Source organism: Humulus lupulus, chromosome 9, assembly GCF_963169125.1.
Source record: "Humulus lupulus chromosome 9, drHumLupu1.1, whole genome shotgun sequence".
Classification (NCBI taxonomy): Eukaryota; Viridiplantae; Streptophyta; class Magnoliopsida; order Rosales; family Cannabaceae; genus Humulus; species Humulus lupulus.
In genome coordinates, this window is record NC_084801.1 from 108,432,675 (window position 1) to 108,459,123 (window position 26,449).

Here is a 26,449-nt window from a genome sequence, read left to right on the forward strand (position 1 = left end):
TAATTAATGAGTTGTCTTTATATATTTTTAGGTGCAAATATAATGTGAAAAAAAAAAAAAATCATTTCCCGTAACTACTTTTAACATTTTACCATGTTATGCCATTTTTATCAGGGGACATGGGAACAGAGGCATGACACCTTGCCATGTGCACATTTTTTTTTGGTTTTGTCATAAAAATTGTAAATAGTTCTGATTTGTCACATTTTAGTCAGAATTAAAATGAAATTTTAATATGGTTTTTGTGTGTGCTACAAATTGAAAACTAATATAGTGATTTGTGAGCTAAAAGGTAGCCAGCCTTGATGAAGCTGACAATTACTTAAGAATATGTCTGACCAACCATTAGACGATAATAGGGTAGGGGCCACAAGGATTATATGGTTCCATGTCCATCTTTCAACATGGATAAAATACTTTTTGTTCCAAAGTAGTGACGACCACTCTTATAGGCTCAAACAACAAGTGAGAAAGTACATCTCCTCACACGCCAAATAGCAACACCACCATAATGCTAGCCACGACCTCTCTTTCTTTTTCCATGACACAACATATTAATACACACATGTATATATCATATATCCATAATAATCATATTTTTCTCTCCATTCCACTATTACAATTGTTCATATTATTCTTCCATTATTATTCCCTTATCATCCCCGAATGTATGAGACTGTAACGAATTCTTCTCGTTTGAGAGTTCAGCTTGTGGCCAAATCCACCTCAGATGGAGTCCTCAACAAGTTTTTCGATGCCACTGAATTTGACTTTGATTACGAGCAAAGTGGGATATGGTCACCCCCTATTAAACGCAGCGCCTTCGTCAGCTCACCAAATACTATTTTCACTAATCAAATGCTTGACAAGCTTAGAACCATCGTTGAAGCTCGTAATGGTAGTAGAAGACATAGAATTTTTCTCAAGAGTGCGTGCTTTTTCTCATACTTACCCTTTAATCCTTTTTGTATTATCTCAATTCAATTCAAATCAAAGTTTTTTCCTTCAATGCAGGCCTTCTGGTGTTATTAAAGGATAAAACTCATCAGCTTTATAGATCGAAAGTCGTAAAGAAAATGAGAACAAAACCAGAGAATACGCAAGTAAAACAGATTTAGATAATATATATATGCCTTTTTTTTTTCTTTTTTTGATTTTTCTCAAATGTCATCTTTCATTTAGCATAATACATCTCTTTGTACATCTATATATTTTTCTCATAGGATTATATAATCAAAACACGCATATTTGCATAAACCAATTGCATTGGCTCAGTTAAACTTACATTATTCTCCCAAATCTAGAATTTTTTGCCACTTTTTATAGTTATAATCATCCAGGTTTTTTCTTCGGAAAAAAAAAACTAAACTCACCTTAGTAGAGGAAACTACTGGCGTCCTCCAATGAGAAACGTCTAAAAATGTAATAAAGGCAACAATAATAAGATCAACGTGCCCTTTCAAAAATAATAATAATAAGATCAACGTGGAACAAGATAACCAAGTTACGAGCAAATATTTTGTTTTGTTGGTTTGTTTGTTTTTTCTCATGGGTGCCCATTAAAAATTTATTAAAGATTGCCTTCTGCAGCTTTTGCTCAATTTTTAAGGCTTTTGAAAATCCAATTGCAAACAAATACCCATTTTTAGTACACATAGGTGACTGAACAACCCAGGCCAGGCCACTTAAGGTGAACGGAGCACAGAGAACGAGTTAAAAAAATACAGAGCTAACAGAGCTCTTGCCCTCTCACTATCTTAGCTTCTTAAAAAAATGATGTGCGTTGTCTCCCCAATCACACATTTGCATATAAAAAAAATTCAAAGTATGGTCACATGTTTCACTATTATGAAGCAAAAAGCGAAGTTGTTAGAGCACTCCCAATTGAGGAGGTAAAATGTCTAATTCTTTATAATATAGAGAAAAAATTGTTAAGTAGTCTTCCAATGGGTGATATAAAGTTATATTTTTTTACCTAAATGAATATTATTTCTCTATATGTAGTGAAATACTATTCATCAAGCTATAAATATTTTATTATTTTTTTTATAAACTATTGTATATATATATCAGTGTGATACTATTATATTTAATTATTTTATTTCTTAAAATGAATAAAATATTTTTAAAAAATATAATATTTAAGTGATGTAGAAAAAAAATAGAGAAGCTGATGAATAGTATAATGTAAAAGTTTGATGTAAATTATAAAAAAAATATGTTTTGGTAGTGTATTTTGTAATATACTTTCTCTATAATATTTAGCTAAAACTCACAAAAACATCTTCCATCAACTCCTTATATATATATATATATATATTTATAATAGTTATGCACAAACTCTAATTAATCCATATCTACATTTACAAAACATTTACATATTCTTTATATAATATTTTCATATTATTATTTTTCTTTATAAGCTCTCTCTCCCATTTAGTATATATATTTATTATTTCTTTTTTCTTTTTCAATTATTTTATTTTACTTTAATTAATAAAATATGTTTAAATATATAATATTTAAATAATGTAGAAAAATATACAGAGAAACTAATATATGGTAAAATAGAAAAATGTGTATTTTAGAGAGGTATTTTAAAAAATCTAATAGAGCATTCATTAAGGGTGCTCTTAGAATGAAAAAGAAATACTTCTCGAGGGAAATTGGGCCCATCCTCTTGAATGGTGAGAGAATATAATAATAAAATAATAAAGTTCCTATGGTATGGGAACCATTGATACTGTACTAGATTTTCCCTATAAGGATATTAAATACAAGTGATCAACTTCCTTTATAGGTTTGAGCATGTTCGGAACCAATGATATTAATATTTAGATTAAATTGGCATGTGGGGATGGTTTCGATGTAGAAGAAAAAGATTGGTAGTAATTGATAAAGGTCTTTAAGACTGGTATTACAGCTAAACATTGTCATCATTATCATGTGAGATGGGAAGAGTAAAGTGAGAACTTTCCCAGAAAAGTAAGAATAGTTCGGTGGTGGCATCATTATTATGTGAGATGAGAAGCTGAGTTAAACGAGAACTTTCCCAAAAAAGAAAATAATAGTTTGTTGGTGGCAGTGAAGGTTTAAATGATATATAACAAATATGAAATAACAGAGTTTGTGATTGTCAGAAGGCAGTTGAAACTGACAATGACTATTACTGCTTTACAAAGAAGTGTTCATAATGCAAGCCTAAGGATTACATTATACAAGACTAGAAAACTTACGAAACTTCTATGAAAAGTTGACACACAAGAGGTTCCCAGCAGAACTGCCAAAATAGAAAAACATAACATAATGTGTGTGCGTGGTAACAGAAAATAAATCTCTTTTGCGTCATAATCTATTGTGCGTGGCAAGACCTTTGACAATATAATGAATGAGAAGCTTGTATAGCTTATATACATTTATTGAAATAATGTGCCGATTATGAATTTACATGATGCAAAGCGCTCCCTTCTGTGTTAGACAAACATTCCAACACAAACCTATAACTTTTTCAGCTCCTCGTCACTGAATCGTTTGAATTCACAACCTCTACTATTTTCTCTATTATGAGTACACCTGTAATCAGAGCTAAAAAAAAGTGTTTCACTTGAAGCTTAGATAGTGCGGTTAACAGAAATTCTACCATATTATGTGTATACTAACTTTACAGTGTCAACTGTCGAGAAAACAATATGGGTTGAAAGCATTAATAGCTAATATGCATGCTTCAATTCAACAGCTCTTTTAGGATGAAACTTGACATGTTGAGCATTAAGCAAAGTAATTTGCACTATTACAAATTTTATGCAAAAGGAAAGGGAATAAACAAATATGAACATTTCCATCAAACTTACATAGATTTAGTGTTGAAAAGTAGACCTGCAATGTGTTGGGCATCAAACTGGCAAAGGATTTTGTTCTAGGATTTCTTTTCCTGTGATTCCATCCTTCAAATTTTTAAAATAAACATCATAGTCCTTCAGTGGCGGATTCTCAGGGTCCGCAGTAAATGGCTCGCTGAATGGTATGACACTCTTTACCTGTAAAGGAAGAAGTTTGTGACATTCCAAAGCTGCTACCAAATCGGAAGAATATTTCCAGTGTAACTATGAAAGACATTAAATTAGCTTCAATCTACGTTATGAAGTGGAACAAGGATAATAGTCCGCACTAGAGTTGTAAATACGGGCCGGGCTTTCTAGCACGGCACGAAACCGGCACGAACCCGGGAGGCACGAGCACGATACGGCACGAAAAAATATTGAGCTTGGGCCAGGCACGACACGAATTGAAAATTAGCACAGCACAGCACGGCACGACATGGGCCTGAGCACGGCACGACACGACAAGCTCGAAGGCACGATACGAAAGCACGAGCAAACTAGCCCGAAAACACGACACGATAAAAAGCATGATATTTTGACATTAATAATGATAATAAATTTTTATTTGTCAATTATCTATAAATTAAAATAATAATAAAAGTCTATTATTTTTCTCAATTTTATATTTTTATAATTATATTAATTTATTTTAAGATTTGTGAGTTAAAATTTTTAGTATTTATTATTAGGTATTCAAATTCTAATAATTATCTTTGATATAATTTTGTGCAAAGTATTGTTAAAAAGTATATATAAATATCTAAAACTATAATTTAAACAAATAAATGTATTTGGATTGGTGGTGAGTCCATTGATTGTTAAAGAGGAGGTGGAGGGTTCAATTCCCCATTCTTATATTTTTTTGCTATAATAAAATGAGCCTAAAAGTGGGTCCAAATAAGAAAAGTGGGCCAACCCGAATAAGGAAAGTGAGCCAGCCCGACACAGCACGACATGGGCCGTGTTGGGCCACATTTACAGCTCTAGTCCGCACTACCTAATTGAACAATCATAGCTAGTGTTTCTTATTTCTTGTTTTTAACTGAGGCATAATTTCTGACTTAAACAAGACTTGACAAAACTAGCATTGACTCAGTGGCACTTGAAAATTTAGGAAAGGAACTTGGTACTCCACACTCAAAAATGCAGCTCTCTCTAACCATATAAATATATTTCTTTCAGATATTTCTTTTTTGTAGAAGTTGAAAAGATGGTAGAAATAGACAACGGAGTACTAAATGACAAAATATGTGTTGAAGAGGTAAGAGTATAACCTCAAAAGTCTTGTCACACGCGTATGGGCTATCCAAAGCAGCAATACATATCCGAGCAATCTCTTCCCTTGATATCTTACCCTGTATGTATTTAACAATAGCAAATGTCAGCCAATTACCAGGGAAAAACAAATAGGTATCAATAAGAACACCATTATCTGTAACCAAATTCATGTTCTGGAATGTTGGCTAACAATATTGGACAGTTGCATAAGTCAGGATTTAGCACTAGTTACTCATTTAGAAAACAAAAAGAACATTAAATTGGTGGTTATTAATATACCGTTATGTTGTCTCCTTGATCAAATATGAGATCTGCTCCAGCAGGCTCCTCAGTTAATGCACATGGTCTCACAATTGCATACGGTATACCACTTTCCCTTATCAAATCTTCCCCCTGTTGCAAACTCAACAGTTAGAAACAAAAATTGAAAATATATATATTGTATGCTTATCAAAATGACCAGAAATACACAAAAAACATAGTAAAAGCGGTATAAACTATTTTACACATAAAATCAACAGAAGGTAATACAAAATGACAGCCCATTTTTTAATACCACAATTAGATTGGGAAAGGATGCAAATTCAATCTTCAATCTGTAAATAATAGAAAGTGTTTGATTAAAGCTCTGATCAAGTTATGGATTGAGCTACTGAGCTTTGTATTTATAGAGTTTGACTAATACACCATAACAAAATTTAACAGCTGTAACCGAACACAGTTGTTCACTTAGCTAAACAGTTACATAATAACAGAACCTAAGTATAATCTCTAACAACCCCCCTCAAATTGATTGGTCTAGGAAGAACAGTCAATCTTGATCTTCAGACAGTACATATTGGACGGATACTGCCGTGTGTGTGACTATATCTCGGATGAAATGATAGTCGATCTCAATATGTTTTGTGCGAGCGTGAAACATGGGATTGGACGCAAGATGAGAAGCTGAAATGTTGTCGCACCAAATGATTGGTGTTGGTATCCTCAATTGTAACTTGTTGAAAAGCTGCTTGTACCAAGTGAGCTCGGCAACAACATTTGCCAAGGCTCTACACTCAGATTCGGTGCTGCTTCGGGACACCACTTTCTGTTTTGTGGAAGACCAAGATATAATGCTTTGACCTAAAAAGACACAGTAGCCGCCAGTACTTCTTCGGTCATCAAGATTGGATGCCCAATTAGCATCTGTAAATGCTGAAAGATGTAGGGAAGATGAAGCTATAAGAGTAATGCCATGAGTTTGAGTGCCTCTGAGATATCGCAGGATACGTTTGACAGCTGACCAATGGGTAGTGGTGGGTGAGTGCATGAACTGGCATGCTTTATTTACAGCGTAAGAGATGTCCGGCCGAGTCATGGTTACATATTGAAGAGAACCTACTATACGTCTGTACTCAGTTGGATCTGCAAGGAGTTCGCCATCATGTTGGGACAAAGGTTTGCCAATGGTGCCCGGTGTAGGAGCAGATTTGGAGTCCAACATTTTAACACAAGCTAGGACATCAATAATATACTTCTGTTGACTTAAGTGCAGCTATCCAGGACTGGTAGTCACTTCGATACTGAGAAAGTTATGTAACTTACCAAGGTTGCATAGAGCAAACTTTTGATGAAGAGCTGAGACAAGGGCATCGACCTGATGTTGATCACTTCCGTCAAAATTATGTCGTGGACATACACTAGGAGAAACACAACAAAGCTTTGGCGATGAAGAATGAAGAGGGAGGACTCTGTCTTGGAACACAGAAAACCCCAGCTGCAAAGAGTAGCACTAAGCTTCGAAAACCAGTTAACAGCATCTCTTGCACCAATTGTTCTATGTCAGCCTTCTAGAAATGTGGGTATCGGTATGGTCGTACGCTTATTGGAGGTGCGCCTGGTTGTAGTGTAATGGCGTGCTCATTGGATCGTTTGGGGGGCAGCCCCTTAAGCTGAGAGAAAACCTCCTCATTCTTCAGCAAAGTCTGCCATATGAAATCTGGAATTTCTTCGTCAATTGTTGTGTTTTCTTAGCCTACATGGTTGAGTTCCAAAAGGAAGCCATTCTTCTCTGCCTTGATGGCTTTGAACATGTTTTTAGTCAGACCAAAGTTCTCTCAAGTGTTGGGTCTCCTTTGATGAGTGCTAGTTGGTTCCCTATTTAAAATTCCATTGTTCAAAGATTCCAATTTGTGTGAGTCATCCCTAAAGTGACAAGCCATTGGAGGCCTAAAATGACATCTGCACTACCCAGTTTAAGTGGCAAAAAATCATCTCAAATCTTTACTCCCTGAAAGTGGACATTCATATTCTTGCACACCCCTTAATTCTTCATAGATTCACCATTGCCCATAGTTTCCCCATATTCACTTGTGGCAGTATAGAAATTTTCAACTTAACACAATTTCGTTAGAAAGGAAATTGTGTGTTGCCCTAATAGACCTTCTTTGACGTACGTATATGCACAAAGGAGTAGAAAAGGTAATGGTAAGGTGGCAGCAGAGAATAATTAGTTATTTGGGAGGTATGTAGGTTGTTATGAGAGTTTGGCTAGGCTGTCAGTTAGGTACATGGGAATAGAATGAGGAATAGGATATAAGCAAGTGTGGGAGTTATTTGTGGGGTGTGAAGAGTTTGGTAGGGTGTGACCCTTTGGGGAGAGACTAGGCTCTCGAATTCCTAGTGATCAATACAGAGGCATTTATTTTCTTTCATTTTCCTGTTGTTCTTGATGTTTGGCTAACCAAATGGCAGGTCTAACTTAAAAAAGTGGTATCAGAGACTTCGATCCTCCATGGGTCCAAAGAAAGCTGAGGTGCAGGAGGTTTGGGATGAGAGGTTTGAGGCGGTGTAGTCGGAGTTTCAGAAGGACCTGATGGAGGTTCGTTCGGAGTTTCAACACCTTCCTAAGGGCATTGAGGTGTTGAAATCAGAGGTCTAACGTTTACCAACCATCAAGAAGAAGATGGATTACCTTGTCATGCATTTAGTTCACTTGTTGCAAACGACGAGGAAGACAACCACAGATGCGACCGCTGCAAGTGCAAATCGGCAAAGATGGGGAGTCGACGGGGAGTATTCACCAATTCCAGTTTTGGGCTCTCCTTCTACTCACTCAATTCCTTCCCCCACGCAGACGTACGTTCACATTCCACCACCAACCACCACATAGCCGGAGTCGTATTACACAGCTCCAATGTATGGACATGACTATCGTCCTCCGAGAATGGAGTTGCCCATGTTCTCCGACGAGAATCACGACGGGTGGATCTATAAGACGGAACGATACTTCTTGTTGACTCGGATGTCAGAACCGTTGATGCTTGAGACCGCCATTGTCGGATTGGATGGGGATGCTCTCACGTGGTTCCGATGGGAAAATCAAAGAAGGCCAATTACTTCATGGGCAACATTGAAGCAGTTGAGTCTCTTGCAGTTCTGTGCAGTCTCGATTGGGCCCATTTCAGAAGAATTCATGCCCGTGGTTCAGACCACCACTGTCAAAGATTACCGCCTGAGATGGGAAGCTTTGGCATCTTGGATGCCCGATGTTCAGGAGCACATCTTGGAAGGGAGCTTCGTGAAAGGCCTCAAAGAAGACATCAAGGGAGTTCTTCACATTCTTTAGCCCACGGGCATAGCCCAAATCATGGAAACAGTCCAACAAATTGAAGAGGGCCACCACTTGTTTGCAACGTGCCTCATCGATCAGACCCAATTTGAGCCCAATTGTTCCTTCTAGGGTTGGGATGAATCATTTCTTTGCTAAGTCTATCTCGACCCTTCCTGTGTCCATAACCCAAGCCGTCATGACACCACCATCCGGCAGCGTGAAAGCAGCGAAGCCACCACCATCTTGGCCAATGTCTAACGCCAAGTACCAAAATAAAAAGGCTCGCGGAGTATGTTTTAAGTGTGACAAAAAGTTTCATCGAGGCCATGAGTGCGACCAAAAGTTTCTGCAAGTAATGCTGACAATGGATGAGGAAGCTCCATCAATGGCAGAATCACCACTTCCAACGCAAGACTCGGAGGTGGCGATGGGTACTGAGGAGACTTTGGTCACGTTGTCGCTGAACTCGTTAGTGGGTGTCTCTTCATCTCACACAAAGAAGTTGGCATGGCATATTGGGCAGCAGCCAGTCATAGTATTGATTGGTAGTGGGGCAAGCCACAATTTCATCTCTATGGATGTGGTCTCAGCTACTGGAATCCCCACAACCCCCACAATGTGCTATGGTATTATGTTGGGTACTGGCAGAAAGGTGAGGACAGAGGGTATATGTGCCCAAGTGGAGCTAGATTTGGGAGCCTTAAGGGTGGTGATGGATTTCTTGCCCTTGAAGTTGGGAGGAGTAGATGTGATATTGGGTATCAAATGGCTTGAGACTTTGGGAAACATGCAAGTGAAGTGGAGAACTATGGTGATGAGATTCGAAATGGCAGGAGTTTGGGTAACGATATAAGGTGACCCGAGCTTATGAAAATCCCCAATCTCACTAAAGGCAATAATTTATACGATGGAGCATGAAGGCTTGGGGTTTTTGGTGCAGATGGGCACACTCCACGCAAAGGAAGAGACAGACTCAGAGGGCATTCCACAGGTTGTGACTAATCTACTGCATCGTTATAGCTCTTTTTTCTCTATGCCAGCGGGGTTGCCACCATGTCGAGCTTGGGAACATGCAATTAATTTACGAGAAGGGGCTGACCCAATCTCAGTTCGACCATACCATTATGTTCAGGTGCAAAAGGACGAGATTGAAGGATTAATGATGGAGATGATGCAGGCAGGGATCATTCGGTCTAGTACGAGTCCATTCTCAAGTCCAGTTCTGTTGGTTAGTGTTATCTGAGGTGAAAAGAATTATATTCTCTTACTTTTCATTGAAAAAATAATACATGTTTATATACAAACTGGTATAGCTAACTTAGGAAACTATGTCATTTAGAATCTCTACAATTAATCTAATTGATAACTAATTGACAGCTATATATATGTTGTAACACTCCCCCTCAAGCTGGAGCATAAATATTAATCATGCCTAGCTTGTTACAAAGATAATCAACCCGAACCCCATTCAACGCTTTTGTGAAGAGATCCTCTAATTGTTCTCCTATCTTCACATACCCAGTAAAAATCAAACCTTGCTGAATTTTCTTACGAACAAAATGACAATCAATTTCAATATGCTTAGTTTGCTCGTGGAATAGAGGATTGGATGCAATATGAAGGGCAGCTTGGTTGTCACACCATAATTTTGCGGGTACTGAAGTTAAGACCTACTTCAGTTAAGAGCTGATAAATCCATATTATCTCGCACACAGATTGTGCCATAGCCCTATATTCTGATTTTACACTGGATCTTGACACAACATTCAGCTTCTTACTCTTCCAAGAAACCAAATTTCCACCAACGAAAACACAATAACCTGAAGTGGATCTATCCACTTTGGAACCTGTCCAATCTGCATCTGAAAAACATTCAATATGAGAGTAACCATGATTTGCATAAAAGATACCTCAAATAACACAAAATTTGCTTTAACGCTGCCCAGTGATGAATTGTTGGGGATGTCATAAACTAACTACCAACACTGATTGAATATGAAATATCTAGACGAGTTACAGTAAGGTAATTCAGCTTTCCAACCAACCTTCGATATATCTCAGAATCCTCAAATAGTTCTCCATCTTTTGTAAAGTGCATGTTTGGCGTCATTGGAGCACTACAAAGGGTTTGCTCCCAATTTTACTGTCACAGTTAACAAGACAAGAACATATTTTCTCCGAGATAGAAAAATACCTTTCTTACTCCTTGTGACTTCAACATCCAAATAATACTTTAGCATCCCCAAGTCCTTCATATAAAACTGAGTACGAAGGAAAGACTTGAGAGATATGATTCCCACAGTATCACTTCCAGTAATCATGTTATCATCCACATACACAACTAACAGAATGATACCAACTTCTGATTGTTTGTAGAACACAGAATTATCTTACTTTTCATCATGCCAAAATTTTCAACAGCCTGACTAAATTTACCAAACCAAGCACGAGGACTCTGTTTCAAACCATATAAACACTTTTGAAGACGAAAAACTTGGCCATACTCCCCCTGAGCAACAAAACCTGAAGGTTGCTCCATATACACCTCCTGAAGATCACCATGAAGAAATGCATTCTTTATATCAAGTTGATGCAAAGGCCAGTTATGAGTTGCTGCCATTGAAATAAACAATCGTACAGATGTCAATTTTGCAACCGAGGAAAAAATGTCAGAATAATCCACTCCACAGGTTTGAACATAGCCCGTAGCGACAAGACGGACTTTCAATCGAGCAACTGACCCATCCAGATTAACCCATTTGCATCCAATATAGTCCATTTTCCCTGAAGGTAAATCGACCCCAAGTACCATTGTCATCTAAAGCATTCATCTCCTCTATCATTGCATTATGCCAACCAGGATGAGATATGGCTTCATGAACCGTTTTAGAAATAGGGATAGAATCAAGGAAAGCAATAAAAGAACAAGATAAAGACGACAAGTGATTATAAGAAATTAAAGAAGACATAGGGTAATTGCACTGACGTTTACCTTTGCGTAAGGCTATGGAAGATCATCATTTGGGACCGAATCTGATGACGAAGGAGCATATGCAGAACATGAATCAGGAGGTGGACGCCTGGAGTAGACTTGCGTAATAGGAGGCCTGTTTGGAGCTGTGTTTGTGGCTGAGACAGGATCAGAAGATGTGATAGAGTATACCAACAAATCATCATCCTCCCCCTGACAAGTAGAGATAGGTGAGGATGGAAAATAAGATGTGTCTTCCATGAAGGTAACATCAATTGAGATGAGATATTTGTTAAGACTGGGACAATAACACATATACCCTTTCTGAAGACGAGAATAACCAAGGAATACACATTTCAATGACTTGGGATCTAATTTAGTGACTTGCGGATGAACATCTCGAACAAAACAAGTACTACAAAATATCTTAGGATTAATTGGAAACAATGACTTATTGGGAAAAATGACCTTATAAGGAATCACACCATTAAGAACAGAGGATGGCATGCGATTAAGGAGAAAACATGTTGTAGAAACGGCATCGGCCCAAAAAATTCAGGAACATTCATTTGAAAAAAAAGGGCTCGTGTAGTTTCAAGAAGATGTCTATTTTTGCGTTCTGCGACGCCACTTTGATATGCAGTATCAACACAAGAAATTTCATGAAGCATACCATTCTGAACCATATATGAGTGAAATAAAACAAATGTATATTCTTTGGCATTATCACTTCGCAAAGTACAAATGGAAACATTAAATTGAGTTTTGATCTCAGCACAAAATGCACAAAATATAGAAAACTCATAACGATTTTTCATTAAGAATAACTAAGTTACACGAGAATAATCATCCACAAAAGTAACAAAATTCCTGAATCCAGGTTTAGACAAAATAGGTGAAAGACCCCAAACATCAATGTTGGCTAAGTGTTTTTGGTGATTTTTGTACCGAAGCTTTCGACACTCAAACTTCGTATGGTCTGGCTTTTTACAGTAGTTGCACATAATGGTTCCAGAGTACGACGTTTGAGTTTCAAATCCTTGCGAGCCACCTCCCTTGTTTACTGTATGATTATTTGATCTCCCAGGAGCATAATTATTATTTCGAGTGACTAAAGCACCACTAACCAAAACAGGTGGAGGACTTTCTATGCGTAGAATGTGACTAAAGACGTCTTGGAGAGAGATCTCAAAACTGGAGAGGATTTGTGACTTAGCAGACTCAAAATCAAAAGGCCAACCAGAATACTCATAATAGCCATCTTCTCCCATTGGCTTTGTTGAACCTTCACATCAGGACTAAAAGACAGCAACATATTAAGCTCCTCATACGTCTTCTTGAACGCCATAAAATAATTTATGAGGGACTAATCTTGTTTTTCCACACAGTAAAAGGCTTTGCAAACTTCATACATGCGGGAGAGATTCCCTTTTCCAGAGTGCAAAAATTCCAAATAATCCATTAGTTCTTTAACAAATTCACAGTGATTGATCAAGCCAATTACCTCACTATGAATAGAATTCCGAATCTGAAGGAACAATCGAGCATCTTCTCTGAGCCATGTAAGATCCGCTTTCTCCTTCGAATTGTCTTCAGGAGGATCGTTCGTCAAATGATCATCTTTGTCTATGCTCCTCAGATAAAGGCAAACAATCATACTTCGAACCATTTAACTTATGGTTCGTGATCTTAGACATCACTGACACCACATCCGTCACCATCGACGATTTGTTCTCAGCCATACAGCCTAAACAAGAGATAAGGCAACAACCACTAGAACCAAGGTAGAATCACAACAAAGGACCAAGAACAAAACTTGACAAGCTCAAATTCAGAAGCTAGATGGACGAAAGCAAAGTACAGACAAACCAGAGACGCATAGGAGAACGACCAACGAGAAAACGGCGGCCGGAAATTGTGCCACGCGCGCTCACGCGCCAGTGTGTGGAGTGTCGCGGAGGAGGACGGCGGCACGTGGGGCTCAAGCACAGGGCTTCTTGTCACCAAACTCCGACGAACGACCGATCGGAGGGTGGACTTCTTCACAGAACAGGCGGTGAGAATAATTTTTTTTTTTCAAAATAAGGTTTCCGAAATGGAACCCTAAAAGACAACCCTAATTTGTGTTTATAAACCCAAAGAAAATCTGAATGTGGAAAACCCTAAATTCGAACCCTAATTCTCTATACCATGTTATCTGAGGTGAAAAGAATTGTATTCTCTTACTTTTCATTGAAAAAATGATACATATTTATATACAAACTAGTATAGCTAACTTAGGAAACTATGTCAATTAGGATCTCTACATTTAATCTAACTAATAACTAATTGACAAATATATACATGCTGTAACAGTTAGGAAGAAAAATGGGAGTTGGAGGTTTTGTGTGGATTATCGGGCATTGAATCGTGAGACGGTGGCGGACAAGTTTCCTATTCCTATGATAGATGAGTTACTAGATGAGCTCCACAGAGCTCAAGTGTTCTCCAAGTTGGATTTGAAGTCGAGTATCATCAAATTAGAGCGGTTGCTCAGGATGTGGAAAAAACAGCGTTTTGTACACACGAAGGCCACTATGAGTTCCTCGTCATGCCATTCGGGCTGACCAACTCGTCGACCACTTTCAAAGGGTTAATGAATGAGGTGTTTAGGGAGTTTTTACGCAATTTCGTTTTGGTGTTCTTTGATGACATCTTGATCTATAGTAGTTCTTTGGAGGAGCATGTGCATCACTTGGAGTTGTTAGAGAGGCTTCGACAACATAGTTTGCATGCTAATAAGAAGAAGTGCTTGTTCGCTCAAACAAAGGATGAGTACCTCGGCCACATCATCTCAGCTCAAGGGGTGGCGGCTGACCCGAGCAAATTAGAAGCAATGGCTAACTGGCCCACGCCGAATACAAATAAGGAGCTTAGTGGATTCTTGGGATTGATTGGTTATTATAGAAAGTTCGTCGAGGGGTATGGAAGCATAGCTCGTCCACTTACGAACCAGCTAAGAAAGGATGCTTTTCGATGGACCTGGGGGCGCAAGAGGCTTTTGTCCAACTGAAGCGAGCTATGTGTACTGTTCCAGTTTTTGCCCTCCCTGATTTTTCAGCACCTTTCATGCTTGAGGCCGATGCATCTAGATCGGGATTAGGCGCCGTTTTGATGCAAAGTCAGCGACCAATTGCATTCTTTAACCAAGTTCTGTCACCTCGAGCTCGCACCAAATAGGTATATGAGCATGAGTTGATGGCTATATAGTGTTGGCCATTCAGAAGGGGGGACCCTATTTGTTGGACGGATTAACGAAGTTCAAAGTATTTGTTGGAGTAGCGGTTAATGGCTACTGAGTATCAGAAATGGCAGACCAAGATTTTGGGGTATGATACAATACAAGCTGGGTTTGGAGAATAAGACAACAGACGCCTTATCACGCATGTATGGTGAGGTTTCCTTGGCTGTCATTTCAATTCCGAATGTGTTGTCTAAATCGGATTTACAAGCCCATATAGCATTGGATCTGACATTTTCCAATGTGGTTCGCGAGTTGGAGAAAGGGCAGGATTGTGGTGGCTATTCGATGGTGCAAGGGTCTCAAAAATTTAAGGGCTTGCCGGCAACGTCTCCTTTTATTCCAATCTTGCTGCAAGAGTATCATGGGAGTAAAATGGGGGGGGGGGGGGGGGGGGAACATTCGGGAGTTTTAGAACTTTTCAAATAGTGGCAGCGGACTTGTATTGGCCCGGAATGCGAAAGGATATGCAAAAATTCGTAGCCGAGTACGCCATTTGCCAACAAAATAAATATGCAGCACAAACTCCAGTTGGTTTACTACAGCCCAACCAATTTCGGAACAAATATGGGAAGGTATTTCAATGAATTTCATTGAAGGGTTACCATTTTCGATTGGGTTTGATTCCGTATTAGTAGTGGTTGATCGTTTAAGCAAGTATGCTCATTTTGTGCAATTGAGACATCCGTTTACAGCCCTCACCATAGCTACTATTTTTGTTCGGGAAGTTGTCAAGTTGCATGGAGTACCACGCTCCCTTGTGTCGGACAAGGATAAGGTCTTTCTCGGCTTATTTTGGATGGAACCTTTTAGATTGCAAGGTACTGCACTGAAGCGAAGTACAGTCTATCACCCACAATCTGATGGGCAAACAGATTACTGCGATCCCCCACCATTTGCAAGGTACTAAAAGGAGATGACTCCTTTTAGTCATTTATTACTGCGATCCCCCACCATTGCTGCGTTTTGAGCCAAACAATACTCTTGTTTCAACTGTGGAACAAAATTTGATGGGTAGGGATGACATTCTTTGCTTGCTGAAGCAAAATCTTCAAAGGGCTCAACAGAAAATGAAGGTGCAGGCTGACCGCAAGAGAAGGGATGTAAACTTCAAGGTGGGTGACTTAGTTTATGTTAAGCTAAGGCCATATAGACAGAACTGTAGCTAAAAGGCTGAATGAGAAGCCGGCGCCTCGCTTCTTTGGACCTTTCTCTATCACAGCTCGGGTGGGCATGGCTGCCTACAGACTTCAGTTGCCTCCGGATGCATCAATCCACCCAGTTTTCCATGTATCAATGCTCAAGGCAGCACTTGGGCTGCAGCAGCAAGCGTCGTCGTTGCCCTCGAGAGTGACAGCTGAGCTGGAATGGTTGTTGGAACCAGAAGAAGTGTTGGGAGTGAGATCGGGTACACATAAGATAGCGCCACAAGCGCTCATTAACTGGGCTAATTTGCCGAAGTTTGAGGCTACTTGGGAGGATTTTCGCGTCATACAGAACCAGTTTCTCAATTTTTCACCTTGAGGACAAGGTGAGACTTCGGGCAGACAGTATTGATAGACCTCCTTTAACGTATGTATATGCACGGAGGAGTAGGAAATGTTATGGTAAGGTGGCAGCGGAGAATAATTAGTTATTTGGGAGGTATGCAAGTTGTTATGAGAGTTTGGCTAGGCTGTGAGTAAGGTGCACGGGAATAGAATGAGGAATAGGATATAAGCAAGTGTGAGAGTTATTTGTGGGGTGTGAAGAGTATGGTAGGGTGTAACCCTTTGGGGAGAGACTAGGCTCTCGAACTCCTAGTGATCAATACGAAGGCATTTATTTTCATTCATTTTCATTATGTTCTTAATGTTTGGCTAACTAATTGGCAGGTCTAACCTACCATGCCCCTAGGTCGATCAAGATTACTACCTCACAAGAATAAATTTTCCCTGTAATCTTCATAGTTTTATTTGAGGAGAGCTCGACCACTGATTGAAGGGATACTTCTACTGTCGTTCCCACTTCAGTGGAGTCTAGCTCAGCCAACTCTTCGTTTGTATCCTCTACATCTTGTTCTGGTGAGGCTTCATCGATTTCTTCAGGTACCATAAGCACGTTCATCTCTTTCTGTTTGCAGCGATGCCCGGGAGACCACTTATCGTCACAGCGAAAACAAAGACCCTTCTCTCTCTTGTGCTGTATTTGTGCCTCTGTCAATCTCCTAACCTCTACTGCAGGTTTAGTGTAGTTGTTCTTGGCCGAAATCAGGCTTGAAGTAGTGCTGAAAAATTGTACCATAGCGCATCTAAAATTAGTCGACCATTGGCGATATTAAGAGGCAATCCACAACTTCTCTTCTATGTCCTGGGCGATCTCCATGGCTTCGTCCACATTTCTTGGTCGCTGAACTATCAGTTCTGCTCTTATAGAGGGTGTTAAACCCTTAATAAAAGTGCCTAGTTGAACCTCCAATGAGATATTATCTAATGGAGCCAAAAATCGAATGAAACTTTTCTTGTAGTCGGTCACTAAGCCCTCCTGCTTTACTGGCAGAAATTGGTCATACAGAGATCTCGTTTGAGTGTCCTGAAAGTGGCGTAGCACTAACCTTTTAAGTTCTTCCCAACTCAGAATGGCCCTTTTCTTGTTCTCGTATTGGTACCACAGGAGGGCATCTCTAGAAAGAGAGATCAAGGCTGCCTCAATCTACTCACTCTCATCATATTGGTGGCAAGTAAAGTATCGTTCCGCCTGCATAATCCCCCCATCTGGATTGTCACCATCAAATGTCGATCAATTTCTTGAGGCGTTCATGGCGGTAATTATTGCCGGATAAATTTTGTTAAGTCAACATGCCCTCTGCTGACTTACTCCCTCTGAAATTTTCGGTTATCGGAGCATTAACAGATGCTTTGTCGTGAATTGCTGGGTTTGTGTTCTATGGTTCTTGAATTTCTGGACTGATTGGAAACCTCTGTTTCCAATGCTGCCATTTCTTCGTTGATGGGTGTGGACAAATTGCCCTTCTTAGTGCTCTTCTTAGGTCCCATATCCTCAGCTCACCGCATCAAATTGGTAAGGTTTTTCTGCCACCTCAACTCCTAACTAAAGGCTCTTAATAGCTTGTTACAATCTTACACCTTTTAATACAAACAGTAGCATATTCATAGTACACAAGCCGAACCCGGGGACTTATCATTTGATTTATATATTATATAAGGTGATTTTAATTTAAAAGTTCATTTGATCAAATTTTAATTATTTAATTAAAAAAAATTTAAAGTGAACAAAATTTATATATAAATATATTATTCAATTAATGGCTAAAGAAATTAAAATAAGTAATTTCTCATTAAAAAAAACTAAACGAAAAAAATAAAAAATATGTATATTTATGTCACTATTACATATATGCTTGGATAAACAAAATATATTCAATGACAAAATAAATAATTAATAAAAGAAAAAAAATAATAAATTTAAACACATATTTTTTTGTTATAGTTTTTAAAACATAATTGATAGAGTAATTTAAATACTTTAATATAAAATTTTAAAATATGTGATGAGAAATTAATATGGCTCATTTATTATTTTTTAATTTATTTACTTTGTTTAGAAAACTAACGGTGTTAGAAGATAATTAAGAAAAAAAGTGTTATATCTAACGGAAACCAACAATTTCCGTTAAATTCACATTTATAATATATAAAAATATCGGAATGTACATGACTCAGACGTGCATGCCAAATGACAGCAAGTTTTTGTACACTAGACTGAAACTAAACATGTGAAGTAAAAGCTGAAATGGGTAGAGTGAAAAGCCGACTTTGGAGAAAATCTTTGTGAAGATTGAAGAGCTTTCACTGCTTGGAGAGAGTAAAGGCCATGCTCAAGTGAACCCTGAAGCAACACCTCTTGGTGGTGAGATCCTTGATGTTGTAATGATTAGAAAAGAATTCGATGAAGACATGATTATCAAGGCAGAATTTAGACACAAAAAGTAGATTAGTAGAGAGTTTGGGAACATGATATTATTTAATCGAAAAGAATGATTAGTAGTGGGAATAGAAGAATGACAATGGAATTGATAGAAAGTGAGGAGCCATTACCAACTGTTACAGAGTCATTGCTTGAGTAGGAGACCTGATTGTCAAGATTTACTTCATGAGGTGTTAAGTGATGAGAGGCACAACTATCAAGAAGCCAAGATTCATCCGCAACTGAGCTGGAACTTGAAACCATTGCAGAAACTGGTGGGGCAGAGGTTGACGCAGCTGAAGCAGGTGCAGGTAGATTGGGATAGAACCTTCTGTAACAATTGAAGGCATTGTGGCCAGGTCGAAGACAGAGTTGACAAACCATGCGACAACCATGAGCATTTCCTCGACCATGTTGAGCTCTTCGATTTGAATTGTTGGAGGAGGAATGTGGATTGCCACGACCTTGACTGAAACGATTCCAAGATTGAGTGTCGCGACCTTGTTGTTGGCGAAAAGCCACATTAGCAGCAATTGTGGTAGAGTCATCAACAGAGTTTTGTTGGTCCAAACGAGTCTCATGAGCCAAAAAGAGACTGGTGACTTGTTTAAAGGAAATTCATTTGGATTTTGAAGTGACAGAAACAACAAAGGAATTGTATCGGCACTAAGGCCAGCAAGAAGATATAATACCAAATCTCTATCTGAGATTTTCTCTGAGGCAATAGCCAATTGATCTGCAAGAATCATAACCTTTAAAATGAAGTCAAGCATAGGGGTACCTCCTTTCTTGATGGTCTGCAACTGGAGACGAAGTTGCATGATGCGAGCATTGGAGGAGGAAGAGTAGATTTGGCTGAGAGCGGACCAAGCAATAGCACTAGTTGTGTGTCCTACAATCTAGAACATGATTTCTTGAGAGAGAGACGAGTATATCCAGCTAAGGATAAGACGATCTTTGCAGCGCCATGAGAGAAACTCCCTGTTGATCTAAGTGGAACCATCGACATACTGAGCAGGAGAGATATTGGTGCCAACCAAGAAATCATCAATGGCATTTGCAAGAATAACATTTTCCATTTGCGCACACTACAGAAGGAAATTCGAACGATCGAGCTTAACTAGCAATGTGTGATTGAGAGCTTGAGAGAGTGCTATGAATTGTTGTTGTTGAGCAGGGAGGGCAGAGAAGCCAGACGAAGGAGTTTGCATTGGAGGAGCAGGAGATTCTACCACTGGAGCATTGCAGTGAGAAGTGTCGGAAGCCATTGAAGAATCAAGAAAGTAAAAGAAACAAAGGAAAGTTGAAGAAGAGGATCGATGTTTTGGCTAATACCATGTAAAGAATAGAAAGTGTTTGATAAAAGCTCCAATTAAGTAATGGATTTTTGTATTTATAGAGTTTGACTAATACACCATAACAAAATTTAACAGCTGTAACCAAACACAGATGTTCACTTAGCTAAATAGTTACATAATAACAAACTCTAAATTGATTTTAACAGAACCTAAGTATAATCTCTAACACAATCACCCCAAACAACGAAAGCTTGCATTGAGTTCAAACTACAGACCTTCAACTTAAATGTCAGGATAAAATCTAATTCCTTGTTTAAGCGGACGGCAGGTGGTTGTTTACTTAGATCAAGACCTGGTCTGTCAGGTCGAGTAACTCCTGCAGAACTCACATGTACAAACCTACAGAAAATATAAAATCAATTAAACCAACAATTTTGGACAAAAAAGTACAAGAGATACATTTTGCTCCAGCATTTTGTTAAATTCATCATGTGACTTTATTATACCTGGCAGTTATAGGCTCCTTTATATAAGTTCGGATGCTTGATATTGGAAGCTGAAATGCACCTTCCACAAATGTGGGATTTAGTTTTCCATCATATTCAAACTTGCTGAACATAAGCTGCATTGATTTTAATATCATAAAAAAACCACCCTAAAGATCTTGAAGCATGAAAGAAAGGCATAAATAGTCATGTAGAGAGACATGCCTGAAATGACAAAACATTAGTTGGGTCAAGTGGAGGGGCATCTGATATAGTTTTTGCTCGAAAAACAGGCCTCAAAGAAGAAAATGGCAAGCGCACCTGAAAGAAAACATAACAACAGATGAGGAATTGATGTTATCTATCTATATCCTTGTGATCTATATTGAATAGGTCATGATATTACTCACTGATTGCCACTGGCCCTCCACAGTATCAAAGGCTGTTGTATAACCAAGAGCATCCCAATCAGTGCTAGTCCGAACAATAAATTTATAACGACGACCATCACCTTTCAGGCGCAGCTCCAAACCATCATAAGCAGAGAGATCCTCGGGTACTGAAAAGTTCTGAAAAGAAATAGAGATGAAAGTAGAATGAGGTGTATGGTGAAAAATATGGGGTACATCTCAAAAACAATTGGCGATGAATAGAGTATTTTATGCTTGTAGGAAATGGTGAATGAAATTATGTATTTTATTCATGTAAATAACATATATTTATACAATACTAGAGAAACTAAATTAGGAAGGTAGGATAGAAAATAGGAAATAAAATAATTACAATTGACCCTAATTTCTAGCTAATTTACAGCTAATATTCTAACAATGCTCTTACAAATGGTATAATGTTCTCACACACTTTTGATGTGGACTCTCTAACAAACCTTAATTTTATATCACGAGTAGTTGAGTACAGAATGAAAGGAACTAAAAAATGAGCAGAAAATTCTATGGCATCAGCAAAATAATTACACTTGCACTTCCATTGCTACTTAAATTGCGAACAAAAAAACTGAGAATGTACCTTGGCAGCAGCATCAAACTCTTAGATGATGAACATGGAAAAATATAACTATTCTAAGCAGATCCAATGCAGAGAAAGTACTTGTTATAGTAAATCAAATTTTGATTTTTGGAAAATCATAGATTCATATCAGCAAGTCTTCTCTTTTATTTTTAACCTTAAGCGAATACAGCAACTGCTCAAACCTTATAATTTGCATTTAAACACTAATTATAGGGTCAAGTCCAATTACAAGGGAAAATGAAGAAAAATTCGCTGTACCTTTGTTCTGATACTTGAAAAGCCACCATTGTTCGCAGTTGAGACTACACCTGAACGAGACATGTCGGATAAATATAAAAAATTTACGTTTTTTTTTAATTTGAGAAAGAATTAAAAGTAACATAGAGATAAGAGAATTTCTTAGTTTGTGTGTCTGACAAGAAGAAACCTCTAAAAATCCCAGTTGGTTGACCATTTTCACCACCATTTGCATCAACCTGAAATGCACCTTCACTAACACCTCCCATAACAACATCATCCAAAGCTCCCCAGGCAAGTTCCTTATATATATTATCTGCAAAGTATAAAGGGAAGAAATAATTTGAATTTAAACATAATTCATGGCCAAATTAAGTGCAGATAATACCATGCAACAATGAGGATTTTTGGTCAAATTAAAACTTAAATAAATAGAAAAAAAAAAGTTCAGATGTCCTTTAAAGGTTATAGGCCAGAAGAATGACATATGTGTACCTAATTTCCATTAGAGACAGTGTGTCATGAATCTTGATACAACTAACACATGTTCACTTCTTAATAAATAATCCTCTAAAAGTTTATATTAGGAATTTCATGTATCTCAAAGTTTATGTTAGAAATGAAATTTAACATATGCACCAAATAACATCTTTAATTTCACACATTAAAAGGAAAATAAAACTTTTACTTGTTTCCATGTCTTATTTGTGCATAAGAGCTATATCAAGGGTTATGCAACAGCATGGAAAGTGACGGTTAAGATAAATGGCCGAACATACCTTCAAATCCAAAAACCAGTTTACCATTTCTAAGTGCAACACTCCCCTTCACTGCAATGATCAAATTTTTCATCCCAATGTACTCCACCTTTTCAGGTGAATCCCCCTTGATCTGCATTCAGCAGTCAAAATGATGTTTTTAACAGTCATTAAGATAACAAAATGATAATATAGATGTCATTTTGTACGCAAAAAAAAAAAAAAAAAAAAGTGTTGAGTCATAAAGTAACTTCCTATTTAGTAATAAGCTGGATCCCAAATATACAAAGAAAGATATGAGAACTGGCACCTCTGGTTCGAAGAACTTGATTCCCTGTTACCACACAATGTTGAGATGTCATGCAACTAAATAGGAACAAAAAAAAATAAGTAAACACACAGCACCAAAAATGAAATCCTAAATGAATTGGCAGAATGACATTTTTTAACAAAGCCCAAATCTACAATATAACAATGAATGCAAACATACTTGACTGTATTTTGCCCTGTCAGGAGTATCTCCTTCTTTCGGTCCAACAATGACAGAAACAGCATTAATAACCTTCCTCACTCCTTTGAAGTATTCAGGAACCAAAGTACTCTCCTTAGTAATGTCTCCTACAACCTAACATTTTATTTTACGACGAAAAATGATAATTTATGTCAACTATGTAAAAAAAAAAAGAAACAAAATGGAAAGGCAGTACTATATTTATACATGTACTCAAAAAATGCACTCATCAAGATTGTTAAATCTTGAGAGATGGACTAGCTCACTGATAAGAATCCAACAGAAAACCACACACAAACAAGTTTGATACTCCACTTTATTACAGTAAAAAAAAATGTTAACCTATTTATACAATTAACCAGTTGTCATTAATACCGACTGCAACTAAGCTTACTCAACAAAGCAAAAGTTGCTTATAACTCACCAAATCAATGTCCGGCCCTAACATTTTCCTTGCCTTCTCTTCATTCCTCACCTGTACAAATAAAAAACCAATCAAAGAAAAATACGCTCTCCCAATCAAAGATTATCAAAAGCTTCACGGATAAGGTAACTTGTTAATTATAATTTTCAAATATTTTAGAGAACAGGAAAACAAGTATGTTCACTGTCACAAAGGAAGAAAGACTTACCAACACTCGAACAGGCAAACCTTTCTTCCGCAAGTTGTCGACCACTCTTCTACCTACACCACCAGTAGCTCCAGCCACTAAGACAATGCCGGAGGTTTCCATTTGCACTGGGGTACTAGGTGATGGGCTGGATAGTTTCTCGATTAGAAATTCAAAGAACTAAACACATAATAAATGAATCCTTGTTAGTTGAGGCATGAAATGGTTACCTAAGAGAGAATTTGGCAGAGAAACCGTGTCCCACCTTAGCAGGAGATGGGGACCCGTTGAAAAAATATATTGTTTTGAAGAATCTAACAAAATCCCAATTTTGCTTTTGAGCTTCTGAGGTTATCAACCCTCTATAAAATCTTGAAGAGACACAACCTGAATTTGGTTTGTAAAGAGAAGAGTGTGGTCTATGACTACGTTGAACCAATGAATTAGGAAGTGGCGGGGACAGGAAGTGAGGATGTAAAGAGTTGCTTGAAAGATTTCTACAAGCAGGTGATGAAGAACCCTGTAATGACAATTGATTATTAAATTTATAATTATTAAAAGGACCATGAATTCAAAGATGATAAGACAATGCCAACTATAAATTGTTCTCTACAAAAAAAAAGCTGAAAATAACGAATAACCATTACATAACAACACGCACATAATACACAAGAAGAAAATATTGATTCACAGAGGCTTGGCAGGCCATAATATTTAAGTTATGTAACATTAACACTTAGAGCCATAATACCCACATCCCAAATCAGATGTTTTAACCCAAAAAAAAATAGCCAACTTGGGTTATCTTTAGCATCAGAGGTTATACTCTACAAATTCATGCTACTTTATTGTAAGAAAAAACACGAAAACAGAAATTAAAAAATAGATGAAATGGAAAGCATTTTCTTGTTCACCTGAAGATTGAGGATGGAAGAAGACAAAGAACAAGGGAGCTTAACTGAAGTGCAGTCCATCTCTATTTTTTTCTTTTTTAAAGAGGGAATGATAAAATGAAAATGTTGAGAGGTTACAATACATAGTATTACTACTTACTTTTGTTGTCTATATTGCTGATATTTATTACAAGTTAATCTAGACCACACAAATACCAACCCAACCCAACAGTGACATCTTGAAGGATCTGCTGTGACACATAAATAAATATAGTCTCTGACTCTCTAGAACACCCTAAATAAAGCAATAAAATAAATAAAACAGTATAGCCTTGTTACTTGTATTTCGTTTTGTATCTATTATGCGTTTCGTAGTTTGTCTAAAAAGTATATTTACAAACTAGTAAATAGGTTTGCACATGCGCAATTCTTCATAAAATAATATAAATTGTATATATAAAAAAAATTAAGTTTTGTTTTTTTAAAGCAAATTTTATGTTTTGTTTAATCATGGTTGAAAAAAAAATTATATCAAATTTCAAGTCTAGTATTTTTTCTAACTTTCTATGAATGATAATTTTCTTCATTATTACTAGGAATATTAATATGTTATTTAAACTCATGACATATCATAATAATTCATAATCATAATCATATCATATTAATATCGTAATCATAAGATTTCATAAACATAATCATAACCATACATCATGTGATCATGGCACACTTATTGTCCATGTCACATCATGAGGTAACCAGTAAAAGCATAAACTGGTAAAACCTCCTCTATGAGGTAAACTAGAACTCTCGTCCTCGAATAACCTCGACGCGTCCGCCCTATGAATTACGTCATATCCTTAGTAACACATTTGTTGTGTCGCGTTCAACACGCTAACAACCTACTGATTTTCATATAACATACAAGCAGATATATAACAACTCATATCATAACATAAAAGCTCATACTTTTCATAACATATTAGCTTACCATAGCTCATACTTTTCATAACATAATAGCTTACCATAGTTAATACTTTTCATAACACAACAGCTCTTGCAACATATTAGTTCATACTTTTCGTAACATAATTCATAGAAAATTCTGGCTAACTTCCTTACCTCAAGTCCAAGCATAAAAAAAATGTGTGGGGTACTTCACAACGAGCCTAGAATCACAATCAAATATTCGTCTTAAAATCATGTAAGATTCAAGAAAACTTAAACATGTACATGAATAGTAAATATAGATTTCAAATACATATCTAGCATGTCCAGCAGTAATAACCTACTCATGCATGCATACAACTACAAATAAATGATCATTGGATCACTCTGGGGCCCGCTGCCCTGAATAGATGACCATAGAGTCAACCTGGGTCTTATGCCCTAGCTATGTGACCATAGAGTCACCTGGGGCCCTTGCCCTTAGCTCTAAATAACTAACCATAGAGCTAGCAAAGTGCTTTGTTTTTCAACGACCATAGGGTCGGTCAATGTAATAGTACGTCCCTGATTGGGCCTAAGCCTCTTGACTAGCGCGCAGTGCGCTATTGCCGCCCTTGACTAATAAGTCAAGCCCTGAACCAAGTATTCAGATACAAATGCAGATACAAATAAGCATACTTCGGACAATACAAGTATGCATACATATTAATTATA

The 26,449-nt window shown here is 37.6% G+C and overlaps 3 protein-coding genes across 8 annotated transcripts; 1 reads left to right on the top strand and 2 right to left on the bottom strand.

Annotated features, from left to right (window-relative positions):
* The first annotated feature begins 629 nt into the window (after positions 1-629).
* Positions 630-1,261, top strand: LOC133801073 (uncharacterized). The gene is made up of 2 exons (XM_062239207.1): positions 630-928; positions 1,015-1,261. The coding sequence occupies exons 1-2, from the start codon at positions 667-669 to the stop codon at positions 1,116-1,118; spliced, it is 366 nt and encodes a 121-aa protein (XP_062095191.1). The 5' UTR covers positions 630-666; the 3' UTR covers positions 1,119-1,261.
* Positions 1,262-3,079: 1,818 nt separating this feature from the next.
* LOC133801074 (protein HIGH CHLOROPHYLL FLUORESCENCE PHENOTYPE 173, chloroplastic) lies at positions 3,080-24,961 on the bottom strand. 6 transcript variants are annotated; one of them, XM_062239213.1, is made up of 17 exons: positions 24,812-24,961; positions 24,163-24,417; positions 23,919-24,077; positions 23,711-23,761; positions 23,266-23,400; positions 23,086-23,109; positions 22,797-22,908; positions 22,208-22,333; positions 22,039-22,088; positions 21,162-21,320; positions 20,977-21,072; positions 20,773-20,888; positions 20,542-20,665; positions 5,439-5,552; positions 5,156-5,236; positions 3,852-4,037; positions 3,080-3,585 (listed from the first exon to the last, which is right to left on the bottom strand). In XM_062239213.1, the coding sequence occupies exons 1-16, from the start codon at positions 24,869-24,871 to the stop codon at positions 3,894-3,896; spliced, it is 1,806 nt and encodes a 601-aa protein (XP_062095197.1). In that variant the 5' UTR covers positions 24,872-24,961; the 3' UTR covers positions 3,080-3,585; positions 3,852-3,893. The 6 variants fall into 6 exon arrangements, with proteins under 6 accessions (XP_062095197.1, XP_062095194.1, XP_062095195.1 ...); XM_062239210.1 differs by having other exon boundaries at positions 3,080-3,573; positions 3,877-4,037; positions 23,919-24,045; positions 24,128-24,417; XM_062239211.1 differs by having other exon boundaries at positions 3,877-4,037; positions 23,919-24,045; positions 24,128-24,417.
* On the bottom strand, positions 18,567-20,532 carry LOC133801076 (uncharacterized). The gene is made up of 2 exons (XM_062239215.1): positions 19,100-20,532; positions 18,567-18,919 (listed from the first exon to the last, which is right to left on the bottom strand). Exons 1-2 carry the CDS (start codon positions 19,350-19,352, stop codon positions 18,759-18,761), a joined length of 414 nt encoding a protein of 137 aa, XP_062095199.1. The 5' UTR covers positions 19,353-20,532; the 3' UTR covers positions 18,567-18,758.
* Positions 24,962-26,449: the final 1,488 nt, after the last annotated feature.